Below are 16,133 nucleotides of genomic sequence, written 5' to 3' on the forward strand. Positions count from 1 at the left end.
TGAATTAGAAGAAAAATCCTTTCAAGGAAAATATTTAAGGTGATGTCCTAAACGGTTTTTAGCAATCGTGTGTTTCATGGTTTACTCCTTTTGTTTTATAGGTCAATCAGAATTTCTGGAAAATGGCTAATTCCACCATGGTGACTGAGTTTCTCCTCATGGGCTTTGCTGATAAGTGGCAGCTGAGGCTCCTGCTCTCCGTGTTATTCCTTCTGATGTACTTGGCCACCTTGTTAGGGAATCTCCTCATCGTCTCTGCCACCACACTCGACCAGAACCTTCACACACCCATGTACTTCTTCCTCAGGAACCTGTCCATCTTAGACATGTGCTACGTTTCTGTCACTGTCCCCAATGCCTGTGTCAACTCCCTCACTGACAACAGAGCCATTTCAGTGGCTGGCTGTGCAGCTCAGATCTTCCTGGTTATTTATTGTGCATATGTAGAGTTTCTGCTCCTCACCGTCATGGCCCGTGACCGCTATGTGGCCATCTGCCAGTCCCTCCACTACCCCGTCATCATGAACCACCAGTTCTGTGTCTGGACAACACTGGTCTCCCTGCTCAGTGGCCTCATCTTTGCAGCTGTGCACACAGGGAACACATTCCGGCTGTCCTTCTGTCAGTCCAATGTGGTCCACCAGTTCTTCTGTGATGTCCCCTCTCTGCTGAGCCTCTCCTGCTCTGACACCTTCAACAATTTCCTCTTAATTATTGTTTCTGCCATTTTGGTTGCTGGTGGGTCATTTATTTTTATCATCATATCTTATATTTACATATTTTCCACTGTGATGAAGTTTCCAACCAGGGAGAGAGGCAAGGCCTTCTCCACCTGTGTCCCTCACATCCTGGTGGTGTCTGTCTTCCTCAGCTCTGCCAGCTGTGTGTACCTAAGGCCTTCAGGGGCCTCTGACATTCTCCAGGGAATGATTCTTACTGTATGTTATACAATAGTTCCTCCATTGTTGAATCCCATCATCTACAGTCTTAGAAACAGACAGGTAAAGGAAGCTGTAAGGAAAGTAATGTTAAGAAAATATTATTCAGGAAATTAATACAGATCCATTTCAGGTTCATTCCAATGTCACTGAGATCCACCTCTATAAAATAACTGCTTGTGTAGGTATTACATATTAGAGTTCTTCCTACAAAACCTCTCTCTTGATATCTGAGTAAGTAATGTATAAAACTCTCATTTTGTGTTTTATATTACCCTTTCCATTTACCCTCCATAAAACAAAGTTTTATAACCAATTTTCAATTAATGGATATCATTGAAAGTATTTGATGAGAATTATTTTAAGTTATATATATTTAAGATTCATCAAATATTAACTAAATCAATAATGACTCAAAAGAATACTTAAAGAAATCAAATATGGAGATAACTTTATTATTTTATTTAATTTATTTAATGAAATATAAAATGAGTCTATAAATAATTATAGAAATTTATGTATGTGGAAATAAAAAATTATATACAAAATTAGTAGGAGTCTACGATATATATGGAGAAAAATTAATATGTATATATCCATCCTCCATATTGTCTCAGCATTAGGATGGGTAGCCACAGCCCTCCACTTCGGGGGCTGCCCGTGACTGGAGCCATCTGTGTACCAAGCATCTTCAGGCGTAAGGGATTTTCCTCCTTATTAGGCCAAACAGCCATGATGGCTGCTGTCAGCCCACCCAGAAGCACCTTGGTTCCCTGAGGTGTGAAGTGCACTTTGCAACCACTGCAGGAGGGAAGGGTGAATTGTCAAGGAAGCCAATCTACCCATTTCAGAACCCAACATAATGTTTTCACCCCCATATCCCAAAGGCACAAAAGTCATGTAGGCAGAGATTCCAATGGCTTCTGCCTACACCGGATGCTCATGTCTGCCAGCTCATCATGGGTATAGGGACTGACCTAAGGAGCCTGTGGTTGTTGCATTTTTATTTTCTTAATCACAGCCAGGTGGGCCTTTAATATGGGAGAGGTTGGTGCCTCAGGGAGTGGCCTCAGCAACAGATCAGCCCTCGCCTCCAACCCCTCATCCTCTCAAGACATGTCCTCTACCATCTGCAGGGCTGAAGGCACTGCTCTTTACTTCCCCTTCCCCATGGCCTCCTGCAATGTGGATTCTCCTGATGTCCTTGCTACTAACGTATCTTCCAGGAGTGTGATCTATGTTCTCAATTACTGTCTCTCTTTCTTAAGGGCATCCCATAGGTATCGTCCAGCTACTGCAAGGGATGCTGAAGTGTGTCTCTTTCCTGCCAAAGTCTCTCTCTCTCTCCTCGATAACATTTTCCACTATCTCAAGGAAAAGAGATAATCCCAGCTGCCACATGGCCACTCAGGGCCTCTAAGCATCCTTCTATCTTGTGGAGGGCTAATTCCACAGCTTCTGGTGTCCCCACACTTCCTAAATTCTGGGGAAGACCCTACCCTTCTTGGAGGTTCCTTACCCTGGACCAATTCCCCACTAGGGGCTCCCCAAATGGAAGCTCCATGGATAGGGGGTTTCTAGGTGAAGCCACACCCTCCACCATTGCTGGAGGGAAGGGTTAGTTGTCATCCTCCTCCACAGCAGCCACTGGGGTCTCCCCCTCATCTCTAGAGGCAGCCTGCCCAAGCATCATACCCATGAAGATAGATTTCACTTTCAGAGATCCTGCCAACTATTCCAGATGTAACTCTGGGGGGAAGCTATGTTCAGCCAGGGGAAATTACCTTTGAAGCTGAAATGTCAAAGGGAGAGGTAAAGTGGGAGAAACCCATTTATTGCCTACAAGAAGTTGTCTACTTCCACTCACCCATGTCTCTTACAACCCGGCTACAAAAGGACCCCACCCAACCTCTCCTGTCCAGATGCGTGCTCAATCCCCATTCCCCTTGTAACCACTGGTTGATATGGAGATGGACTATTTCTCTGCATCCCTTGGAAACACCTACTGATATGCAGATGCACTAAGGCCAGGTGAGAGATTCTGGAAATATTGCAATTTACTCACATAGTGACACCCAAATTATGTAAATAGAATGAGATCTCATTTCCTACTGTTGGAAGCCAATTTACATCTTCTTTAAATTTTTACATGGGGATGGTAGGCACAGAAAATATCAGCCAACACACTAGTGCTATCAAATTTTGTCAGGAAGTAACTTACAGCATTTCTATTGTCCAGTCACTTTGGAGCAAAGAGTGTTTTGTGAGTTTATACAAAGAAACAGACTGTTAGGTTTTTAAAAAATTGTCAGATATCTATAACATAAAATTTACAGTCAACCATTATTGTGTACAGTTTAGTACTGTTACTTAGATTCACTTTAGTATGCAACCAATACCCAGAACTCAAGCATGTTGCAAAACTGAAATTCAATATACCCACTAAACCACTTCTCTCCATTTCCACCTGCCCTATGCACCTGGCAACAAGCATTCTAATTTTTTTTCTGTGAATTTGACTACTCTGCGTATACCTCATATAAACAGAATCATCTATGTGATTTGCCTTTTAATGGCTGGCTTATTTCACTTAAATATATTGTTCTCAAGGATCATGCATGTTGTAGGATGTGTTAGAGTTAATTTTTAAGGCTGGATAATATTCTGTTTTATGTGCATAACACATTTTTTGGACCCATTGTTCTCTCAGTGGACAAACAGCTTAGTTCTACCTTTTGGTTATTTCTTTGTTTTAATTAATTGTGTTCTAAAAATATGGACTATACAGTTTACACTGGGTGGACTTTATTGAGCATTTCTATGACACTGAAGACTTTTTGCACCAAGGGAAATTCATAAATTTTTATCATTATTATTGAATGATTTAACTTTATAGCAATCTGTTCATCCTTGATAGTATTCTGAATTACAGAAGAGGAAATTAGAAGGATAATTCTCAGTATGTCTCCAGGAAGATAAAAATATTTAATTTTATTCAGGAGGAAAGTTTTAGGTACCATTGTTACAGAAACTTAGGGAAGAGACAAAATTTGGCAATTGCCAGGGGCATGGTTTTGACAGTGTGTATGATCTACATTTATTATTTTACACTTATTTGGAAATATGGTTATATTAACTCAGTACTAAGCATATTTTTATATATGTAACTCCTATTCCCATTTGTCTTTGTTCACTAGCTGATATTGATGGAATAGGACAATTGTTTGGTTAAATGCAACTTCTATGGGGCACAATGAAAATGTAGAAATAAAACAAGCAGTAGCCTCATAAACACTGAGAAGTGACTGGTGGTTACCATGGGGGAGGGGTTGGGGTGGATGGGTGGCATTCATAGAGGTGATAAAGAGGCACGAAATCTCAGTCATAAGTTGGTCATGGGGATGGAAGTACATCTTGGAGAGTATAGTCAATAGTTTTGTTATATCTTCCCATGTTCACAGTAGCTACAGTAGTTGAGGTGAGGATTTAATATTTTATATAACTGTTGAATCACTTTGTTGTATACTTGAAACCAATATAATATTGTGTATCGACTACTTCAATAAAAGTAAAAGAATACATAAATAACTAAAATTTCATATATAAAAGCTACATGCATATATTTTTAAGAGAAGTTTACTCAGATTATATAAAAATTTCTTAAATGTCAACATTAAAAACTCAAAGAACCCTATCAAAAAAGGACAAAACTTGACCAAATGTTTAATTTAATCCAATAGGAATGACTATTACCTAGAATCACAAGAAAAATATGTTCAACAGCATTAGTGTTAAATTATCCAAATAAATATAATAATGTACCTTGGCATATGTAGTGTATTGGCTCATAAAAATTATGCCAATATCAAATGAGGAAGAAAATTTGGAATAAATAAAATTCACTTGTTTTGCTGACTGAATTCACAAAGATATTTTTTTGTTACATGTAAATTTGCTTGTTTCCAATAAATGTATACATATAGCCACAATATGCCTAGGAATTTGATTCCTGACTTTCTACCTTAAACAAGTGGTAATGTATGATCTCATAAAAACAGTAAAGTTCATAGCAACTTTATTCGTGTCCATTAAGAAGTAAGAAGTAGCAATTCAAATGTCCTCAACATGTAAGCAAATTGTAGTACAGCCACAGGATGGAATGCAGAGCAGGATTTAAAAGAACCATAGAGCAATGTGTTGGCTGACTCTCAAAGATATTAGCTAGGCAGAATAAAGAGCCAGTATCAAAAGGAGACAGAGTGTACTATTCCATTCCTATGACATTCTTGGAATAAACAGATTAGTGTTTTTAAAGGGTATAGGGGGAGGGAGATTGTGAACATAACTTGAGGGATATGAAGTTTGGGAATTGTTACTATTCTCTGTTCTGAATATTTGTGGTGACAAATCTACATTTGTGTGAAAATTAATAAACTGTACCACAAAAGGAGTCAAATCCATGCATAATAATTTTTTTTTGAGAGGGCATCTCTCATATTTATTGATCAAATGGTTGTTAACAACAATAAAATTCTGTATAGGGGACTCAATGCACAATCATTAATCCACCCCAAGCCTAATTCTCAACAGTCTCTGATCTTCTGAAGCATAACAAACAACTTCTTATATGGTGAACAAATTCTTACATAGTGAATAAGTTCTTACATGGTGAACAGTACAAGGGCAGTCATCACAGAAACTTTCAGTTTTGATCATGCACATAATAATTTTTTAAATATGAAAATTATAAAAGAAGAAAAGTCTTCAATAAATAATCTAAAAATATACCTTAACGCGTTACATAAAGGAAAAATTTAAACCCAGGCAAGCAGAAGGAAGGAAGTAATAAATATAAATGTAAAAATTAATTATATGGAAAACAGAAATAGAGTAGAGAAAAATTAATGAAACCAAAATTGCTACTTTGAAACATTAACAACATTGAAAACTCTTGAACCAAATAGGGGGAAAAAAGACACAAATTATCATATCTGAAATAAGAAACATGATATCATAGACTATAAAATTTTAAAGGATTTTATAGAATATTATGAAGAAGTTTATGCCCACATTGAAAGCTTTGCAACATTGAGATCTTCATTGTAATGGATTCATCCTTGAAAGACTCAAGCTTCAAAAACTAGCTTAAGAATAGATATATAGTGAAAAGATCTTACAATTCTCAAATTTATTTGTAGATAAAAACACATTCACACAAAGTATCCAAATCTTATCAACTTCACTAGTTAAGTCTACCAAACATTAAGAAATATATACTACCAAACTCTATATAAACCTAATTGAAGAAGAATATTTTCCAAACCATTTTATAAGGCCAACATTTCCCTTACAGTGGAAAAAGACGAAGCCACTAAAATAACAGAAACTATGGACCAATATCCTATGCAATGAGGTGCTCACAAAGCCTGTGAGAAGAGCAGACCCCTCTCTCTTGTGACCTGTCTGTCACCAGAGAGCTCCCATGTCTGGGGGACCAGAACTCCACCGCATGCGACCGAAACAGGCCCTGAGCTTCAAGAGGATAGAAGCTCCTTTATTTGGGACCTTCCTTACATCTCTCTATCTGGCTGTTAACCTGCATCCTTTAAGGAATCCTTATTAGACTGGTACATGTGTTTCCCTGAGTTCTGTGAGCAGCAATAGAAAGTCAATTGAGCCTAAGGGGGAGGACATGGGAACCTTCAAAAATGTAGCTGGTAGGTCAGAAGCACAGGTAATTGCCTGGGCCTTGTGACCTGCGTGTGGAGTTGGGGGTGGAGGGCAGTCCTGCAGGACGGAGCCTCTACCCTGGGGAATTGGGTGCTGTCTCTGGGTTGAAAGCATCAGAATAGAGTTGAGTTCTCAGACACCCTGCTCATGTTCAAAATTGCCTGGTGGTGTTCTGGGAAGGTCCCCGCCCCCCATCCACCACCACACACACACACACACAGACACACACACACATTGAAATCAGGTCTGGGAATCTAAAAAGAGTTCCTCAAGGAACACACTATCTCATGTTATTTTCATATAACAAGATTGCTATTTTTATTTCTGCAAGTGCTATAATCTTCATGTCACTACTTAACTTTATGAGCAAAGGAAAAATAAATGCAGTAACTGTTTCAGTTGTTTCCTAACATTTGCTTCTGGCTTAGGTCTGCTTTTACTGCTTTTTACTAATCATGTTTTGAATTTTTCTCCTTGTTTGAGTGCCTGATAATTGTTGATTGGGTGCCAGATATTGTGAATTTAACCATGTTAGTGTTATTTTGCACTGCACTAAAAATACTTGGCATTGTTCAAGTGCACAATTTAATCATTCAGAATCCCTTTATTGCCTTCCTGTCGTCCCTTGAGGTTTATGAGGAGGACTGGAGGAGGGTTATCCTGATGCAAATGTCTCCTGAACAGTCTACCAGGTGTCCTCCGAATGACGAGGTTTCCCATGTCAGCAGTCAGGCGCAGGCACAGTCCCCAGCCCGTGTGAGCACCTGGCACTCTGCTCTCATCCGGGTTGGGTCGGTAGCCCCTCCACTGGCCTTTGGCAGCGTCCCCAGTGCGTGTGCAGATTTCCAGCCTTATTCCCTGTAGACCACTACTACCTGGGATTCTGAAACGTATCCAGCTTGATCTGCCCAGAATACAGCTTCCATCTCACTGAGTCATGACTTCAATGGATTCCACCAAGATCCCGCTTCCCCCCAAGGTTCCCCCAGGGGCCCGGGCTGCTCACGGCTCTCAGCATGAGCAACTGTGGGCTTGACTCGCTTGCTTGGAGTCTCTCGAGGACTTTTGTCCTTTGTTGCAAGGTGTCCAGTGTCTTGAAAATTGTTTTAAGTATGTTTTGACTGGGGTTTCCTGGTTGTTCAGGAAGGTGGCTCTGAAAACACGGGGCCCACAATAAGCGTCAGCTGCTGGTATTGACGCCCTGGGTCAGTCCCTCCCCTGAGAAATGGGCCCTGGACTTACTGAGTTACTTGTAACAGATGAAACACAGCGTGAGCGATGGGACAGCACGTCCGACACCAAGTATTAACCAAACATGGGAGCCGTGCTGGGTACTCCTACTGTTCTGGCACCGGCCAGCCCGACGGAAGCCCGATGCTGGCTCTTCAGGAAAAGCCCACAGATCCCCGTGGCCAGTCCGGGGGCCTGTTGTGCAGTTACGCTTGTGAGATCACATGCACACTCCTCTTGCACCACTGGAAGCTTTGGATGAGGAGGCGGCCAGTAGCATGACTACAATCTCGTGGGAAATCTTGAGGCAGAATCACTCAGACAAGCTGTTCCTGGTTTTCTGATCTAAAGAAATAATGAGATAATAAATATCTATTTGAAACCATAAAGTTCTGGGGATATTTTTTAGGCATCCCTTTATATTTAGTAAAGGTTTTGTTCGCTAGAAGTGGGACAATGTCCTAAGAACAAAAACTAAGCAGGACAGTCTTTGAACTCAGACAGAAGGCTTGGAGAAGCAGGAGTTAAAGTGCCAAGTGCCTGATGAAACCATTAACAGAAATGCCATGGAGTCGGAAAAAGCTGTCACTTAGGGCTTAAAGGGAAGTGGAAATTGAAGTGCAAACTTTATTATGTAGTGTCAGAAAGTTTAGTAACACTTTTATGCAGAATGTCGAAAATATCGAACATAATGAAGAAAATGTCTATACTGTGTTAAAAATACAGCCTAATTTCTTCTTGCCTGCTTTTAATAGAATACAAGACAAAATGGGTAAAATGAGGGAGGAGTATTGAACAAGCTGAAGGTAGCATTTGATATTTTTCAATTCACTCAGCTGTCACAGGTGTAAAATAAGGCTAACAATAAGAAACAGCTTCTGAGGAAAGAAGTAAACCAGAGCCGTGCAAGAAGTCCTGCTCATCTGGAACCTCAGGAAAGGCAGGCTTCAGCCCCACTGGGAAGGGCAGCTGCTGAGCCTGTTAAACCGTGCAGTAAGAAAACCCAGAGGTGGTTCCTTAGATCCATCCTTTGCAATTAAATATAAGGCATCCTTGCATAAAATCAGAAAGTTGCCCTTGCTATGGAACTCAAACTGAACATTATTAAGAAGAATCCTTCAAAAGAAGTCAGTTTCCAAACAATACTTTCAGGAATGGTAGATGACTAAATAAGGTGGAATCCTTTTTCAAGCAGTAACTGAACAAAATACAGGTGATAGCAGCTACAAATCATCATGCTGTAAACTCAGTCCTCTTGGTCTTTATTTCCTTAGCTAGTTTCTTCCTTCTCTGTTAAGATTCTAAATCCCTTACAGTCACTTGTTATGCCTTAACTGTGACACTCATAAGGACCCTCACCCTCATATTAGTCTTAGCATACTTATTTCCCCCTTGATAAGAGTCCATCAGCTGGCTACAATTCCCTAGGAATTTGACTAAGAAAATTACACTAAATGTAGTATCTATATTTACTTTCATTTAATTTCTACCTCATTCCCTTTGCCAAGAATGTTAAATGAATAAGCTGCTCCCCCAAATATATAGTCCATACACTACATGGCTTTTGGATGGCCATCATCACACAGGGCATGGTGGCCAGAAGTCTACCAACCTCTACGCATGACATGTAGGACAGAGGCTCCTGTTTGCACTAACATGACATCCATGAGCCTTTTGCAGATGTTGGATATTTGCTCACATTTTCACAATAGTAGGCCTTGGGGAAGGACTCAGAGATGATAGTGTACACCTGGAATCTCCTTGACTGTGGCTGGTATGAGAAATGCTCACTAATTAATCCACTATTTTCATTTATTTTTCTTGTTTTAGATACCCTTGATGAACTTCTCAGTAAAAACTTTAGCAATCAGAGCACACAACTGGGGCCAAAGCTATATGAAGGGGCAATAGCATAATCATATGTTTGCAAAAGATAAGCCCTTGTGTTTCATCCTGAAAACTGATTCAATTTGCTGCACCTTGGAACTGGACAGAAAAATGGAGTCTCCAATTAAGAATTAATAACTTAGACACTGAAAGTGATTTCTGGCCCAACTTCTTCTAACCTTAATCCTCACTACTTCACACAAAGAATGAGAATTGGGAAAAATCATATATGTTTTGGTTTAGAATTTCATGGGTGAACTACACAGTGAGAAAAACACCGTAAGACTTAATATGTAAGCCAGTCCCTCACCATATACATATAATTTGACAGACACTGGTTTCAAACAACAGAACTCTAAATATTGACATTTTAAGGTGGAACATGTGTAATATTGGGGGGATCATGGTCTACTTAGGTCACTACAGAACTCTTCAGCATTTTTACAATTACCAAATGTCCTAGAACACTTTAAATAAATAATATATAGTTTGTCAAATAACACAACGTCTAGTTCTGATTGTCCTACAGTTGAAGATAGGATCTGTCCCTTTCGTCTGAGTGCTGCACACTTGGCTCCAGAATTAGACAGAAGTGGGCTACAAATCCTGATGCTAATTAGCCTCTTAGTATTATTCTATATTACAGTGCTATCATTCATTACCAGTTTCTAGATGTTGTTGCACAGACTCTGTGCTATCCAATCATAAAAAATAGGAAAGCCTGAAACTCGGAGAGGTTTAACTGACCATGAAGACTATTGATAGTCCATGATGTTACAGTAAACACTGGTGCAGATCTGAATCATTCACTTTACCTGCAGGAATAATCCATATTTTAGCTCAAGATGGGTAACAATCACAAGGTATTATAGGGAACAGAGAGTACCTGCATCAGTGTAATTGTGTGCTCCACTAAATTCCTTCTTAGGAGGTTAACACTGCAAAAAAACAAATAACTTTGCTAACTACATCAGGAAAGTGATACTCCAATGTGTCTTGGAAGACATTTTATTTATTTGGGTCATTAGCCTGCTATGGAAGACAAGAGTTGGCTTATCAATATTTGCCCTATGAAACTTAAAACTTCACCTCAAGGTCATTACCCCATTGTATTGCCCTATCTTATGCTATTTAGTATGAATGTTGCCCAATTCCCAAGTGTACTGAAAAATCCTACATTGAAAAATCCTCTCTAGAACATTTGATCTCTAAAGTTTATATAATTTTACATTCATAATTTGTCATTCTGATCATCTGTCAAGGTGATGTTCCCCCCTGGTGCGGTGTTTCTTGGGTAAAATAGCAGGTATTTGGGGGTACTGAATTAGAATGTTATATTTTCAATTTCCCTTACAATGACAATCATTACAGGGCCAAGTAGTCTGTGTTTCTTTAAATTAGTTTAACAAAATGCTTTCCCTCTTTTTCCTGCGAAGTGGCAGGAAATTAAAGTTATCATAAATAATTTCCTGACCAAAAAGGGAGAACAGTTTTGTTGGAAAATATTTCCTGTTACCTAATGTCCTACATAAAAATTGAAAGAATATGTCTAATGTTAAATACAACATATTAGTCAACATGATATGGGGTTCGGTGGCTTATTCCAGTCTTGCCATGTCAGGTGTACCATAGACATCCTTAAGTCCTGAGAGACCATACTGCCAGTTCGTGCATCAGAGTACCTGTATCTAAAGGAGATTGGAAGAAACCACACACACACACACACACACACACACACACACACACACACACAGAATGGAATCCCATGAGAATGCTGCTTGAAACCAAGATGGTGTTGGTATAGACCTGAAAACCTAATAATTTACCCATTGTGTGAGGTCATCACATCAGCTTCAAAAAAAAGAAAAAGAAAACTGAAATCAGGAAAAGTATTGTAAATGAAAAACAATCCATATAATGCATCATTTGCAAAGAAGATATCAAACGTAACCACAACCCAGAGAGAAGAAGGATGTGGAAAAATAAAGAAACTTGTGTTGGCAGAGTGGATATATGGAATATTGAATATGGAATACTTTTAAACAAATCTAACAGAAAAAGTTTGATCTTTTGACAAGAAATGTAATTTTTAAAACAATAAAAATAAAAATAAGAAATAAAAATAACAGTAGCCTTTCATCACAAGTCATACCATCTGAAGCAGACAAATGACTATGATCTTTGAGTGATCCAAGGACTTTAGACCTTTACATACTTACCCCAATTGAAGATCATTTCCTAATTACATGCAATAGGATTTGTTTCAACCAGTATGAATTAACCATGTGGAATCCATTTATTTCATCCTTACAGATAGGTAAGTAGTGCCATGAAAAACTCATTTTTAGGGCTGAAATATCTATAAATTTTCCCGCCATTGACTAATTAGTAGGTAAATTTCTTCTCATTCAAGTTGACACATTTTTAGGATACAAGAACAGATAGACATGTATTATGGAGCTAAACCAAAATAACTTAAGAGTTGACACAGATGTAGAAGAGACAACTAGGGATTATCCTTTATTAATTGTTAGACATGGCACTTTATTCAGAAAAATAGAAGAGAAATACATCAGAGAAGACAACAAAGAAAACAGGCCCATATGTAGTCTAGCAGCAAACGTTCATTCCCTGAAAATGGGCCATTCAGCGTGGAGTGACTGAAAGGGTGACAAGCCCAGCCAAGAGGGATAAAGGGCTCTCCCTCAAAGAACAGAGTTCTTCTATCACTCAAGTGGTGAGACCAACCAGTTACTTAGTTCTCTTTCTGTGGACATATACCCTCATTTTCCAGGTGAGTTTGAGACCAGACAAAAAGGGTCTGAATCTCGGTGAGTGCCAGCTGTCTGGTTAGCACCCTTGTACCAGTCTCTTGAGAGTGTTTGCAGCTCATAAGACTCCACCATGCCAGACTGTAAGGAAAGTTATCACTTGAAGCAAGTAAGGAGGAAACGAGGATAGTTTGTCTCTCTGACAGCTCTTTTATAGGCACAAATAACAGTACAATTCTGAATGGCACATAAATTATGCAAGGGGAATGAAAAAATAAAATCCTGATTGGTGTTCAGAAGAGGAGTAAGGTTTGGCCACAGCTCTCAGTCCCTGGCTACAGGGAAGGGCCTCTAGGCACTGGCCAGGGCAGGCCTGCATTTGCAGATGCCAGCTGCTGTGCCTGCCTGAAATCTGCTCCTCCTGGACCATCTTGTTTGCAATGTAAGTCAGCAAAGAATGGTAATTCTCACTCTAATTTCCCCACTAATGCCTTTTCTCATTTCTTTCAATATATGTATTAGATTATCATTTCTTTGTCATCTCACTTGTTATTTCAAAGAACTTAAATCACTTTAACTAAATAACACATATTTATATAATTATTTCCCATTATACTGGATACATCAGATAATGAGTTCTATACATTACCCCTTTATCAATTTATTAATTTCATTTGAAGCATTATTGATATTACTAAATATTGGATGAACAAGCTTATCTGTCCTGAAGTGATTCTCAACAAATATATTGAGTTAAATCCATTCATTTAAACATATAAGAGCTAAAATATTTTTATACTTCATAAAATACCAGGGAAAAGGGTAACACAAAATAGTAAGATTGATTACTCAGGTCTTAATAGACTGATTTTAGAGTGGATAATTTAACAGAACACATAGATAATGAGTATATTTTCTTTAACTTTGAATCTTAGTGATATCCCAAGACAAATCTGAAAGGGATCTTTATAATTTTCCTGAATAAAACTTTAATATAACTTTCTTCACAGCTTTCTTTTTCTGTTTGTTTCTAAGACTGTAGATGGTAAGGATTTAACAATGGAGAAACTATGGTATAAAATACAGAAAGAATCATGTTTTAGAAGGTTTCAGAGTTTACTGAAGGTCTTAGGTACATGTAGGTACCAGAACTGAGAAAGACAGACACCATCAGGATGTGAGGGACACAGGTGGAAAAGTCCTTTCCTCTCTCCCTGGTTGGAAACTTGAGCACATTAGAAAATATGCAGACCTATGACATAGTGATGTACCCAAAGCAGCCACTACCAAATCCCCATGGCTGAGACAAGAACTAAGAGGATGTTGCTGAAGGAGTCAGAGCAGGAGAGCCTCAGCAGAGAGGGGATGTCACAGAAGAACTGGTGGACCACGTTGGACTGACAGAAGGACAGCCTGAATGTGTTCCCTATGTGCACAGCTGAATAGGCAAGCCCACTGAGCATGGAGACAAGTGTTGTCCAGACACAGAACTGGTGGTTCATGATGACGGGGTAGTGGAGGGGCTGGCAGGTGGCCACATAGCAGTCACGGGCCATGACAGTGAGGAACAGAAGCTCCACATACACACAATAAATAACCAGGAAGATCTGAGCTGCACAGCCAGTCACTGAAATGGCCCTGTTGTCAGTGAGGGAGTTGACACAGGCTTTGGGGACAGTGACAGAAATGTAGCACACATCTAAGATGGACAGGTTCCTGAGGAAGAAGTACATGGGTTTGTGAAGGCTCTGGCCCAGAGTGGTGGCAGTGATGATGAGGATATTCCCTACAAGGTGGCCAAGTACATCAGTAGGAATAACATGGTGAGTAGTAACCTAAGCTCCCAAATATCAGCAAAACCACTGAGGAGAAACTCAGCCAGCATGGTGGAATTAGTCATTTCCTGAAACGATGGCTGAACTGGAAAACAAAAACACTAAAATAAAGGAATAAAAAATAGTTAATAAATTTACCTTAAATATTTCCTTGACTTTTTTATTTCTATTTTATACAGTTGTCTTTATGTGTCTTTTGCACTGTTTATATTTTATATTACACCTTAGTAGATACATTTCGTAGCAAGTTTTTAATAATGGAGATTTCCAATGTAATTGTATGAGTATGATACTCAATTCCTACAATAATAACATGAATCTTACTGTTTTAATAAAGATGAGTTTGACTAACGTATGGTAAACATCTGAAACAGAGGAACTTAGCTATATCAGAGATGTCCAGAGAAACTTCCCAGGGAAACTTGAGTGTTTGGTCTTAAGGCCTTTAAAAGAATTGGATGAGACCCATGACATTACAGAAGATAATCTCCATTACTTAGAATCCACTGCTTTTAGATGTTAGCTACATCTATAGAATACTTCCACAGGAACAACTTGGATATTGATCTTATTAAAAACCTGGGCACTATGGATAATGGATTAAAGATGGTGGCATGAGAGGTGAGACAAAGGCTTCCTCCTAAAACTGCACATAATACAAAAATAAAATTAAAACAACTAATCCTGAAAGAGCAACAGGAAAGAAGACTGTCACAAACTGCATACACCTGGAGAAAAGAGCAGACCTCACAGAACAGGGTAATGTACCAAAGCCATGTCCTAGCAGGATCCAAGCCCTTCCCCTACCCCACCTTACTGATGGGAGGAAGAGAAACAGAGCAGGGAGGGAGTGGAGGCCTGGGACTGCTGAATACCTAACTCCAGAGATCTGCTCTGGGAGCACAAAAATATATTTCATGGTGCTTGCATGGTACTCTCGTGATTAGGGGGTTGGAAAGCTAAGACAGGCAGAATTCCTGGAGAGACTGAGATTCCAGTTGTTTGTGGAAAGCAGGGATCTATATGCAGCTGCTCTGGGACAAAAAGAAAGGCAGGCAGTCTGAGAGACTTCCTAACAGTGAGAGGGCTGCTAAAGGGCCAAGGACTGCAGAGAGCTTACTGCTCAGTAGAAAGGACAGGTAGACAAAGTTGTTCAGGTGCACTCTGCCCAGCAGGTTGGGAGCTTCCACGATCTTTGGGCTCTCCAGCTCCCTGCTGGCTACACAGATACTAGGACACCCTCCGTGATACACAGCTTACTGTGCCTTTCTCCCAGCCAGCCCCACCTGGCTCACAAATTGACAAACCCTACCCTGGTGTTAGGTTATCCAGAGGGAAGGCCTGTCTATAGTAACTACCAAAGCAAAGCATGGAGGCTTATACCTGTGTGCTCGGCTCACTGGTTTAGGCAGTGGAGACAGGCATAGCAGCTGGGAAGCAGGAAACAGCTCTTTCCTCTCCCCAGGCAGCAATACCACTTCCTTGCAGCTGCCAACATTGCTTCAGGGGCTGAGCTTCTGGACACTAGAGGGCACCATATACAAATATGAAACACCAAAGGAAACTGGTTCAAAGTAAAATTATGAATACAACTCTAGAGAAAGGTTTAAATGACATCAACCTTATGAATCTTCCTGAAAGGGATTTGAAAATAAAAGTCATTAATATGCTCATGGAGGTACAGAAAAATATTCAAGAACTAAGGAATGAATTCCAGTAGGAGATCCAATTGTTTAAGAGCA

The 16,133-nt window shown here is 39.6% G+C and overlaps 1 protein-coding gene across 1 annotated transcript; it reads left to right on the plus strand.

Annotated features, from left to right (window-relative positions):
• The first annotated feature begins 122 nt into the window (after positions 1 to 122).
• LOC118926134 (olfactory receptor 14C36-like) lies at positions 123 to 1,055 on the plus strand. The gene has a single exon (XM_036912684.2). It carries the CDS (start codon positions 123 to 125, stop codon positions 1,053 to 1,055), a length of 933 nt encoding a protein of 310 aa, XP_036768579.2.
• The last annotated feature ends 15,078 nt before the right edge of the window (positions 1,056 to 16,133 follow it).

The sequence above is a fragment of the Manis pentadactyla genome, chromosome 13 (assembly GCF_030020395.1).
Source record: "Manis pentadactyla isolate mManPen7 chromosome 13, mManPen7.hap1, whole genome shotgun sequence".
Lineage (NCBI taxonomy): Eukaryota > Metazoa > Chordata > Mammalia > Pholidota > Manidae > Manis > Manis pentadactyla.

Bases quoted from the DNA above. Each gene is read 5' to 3' on its own strand.
- LOC118926134 (XM_036912684.2), top strand. From the start codon at position 123: ATGGCTAATTCCACCATGGTGACTGAGTTTCTCCTCATGGGCTTTGCT.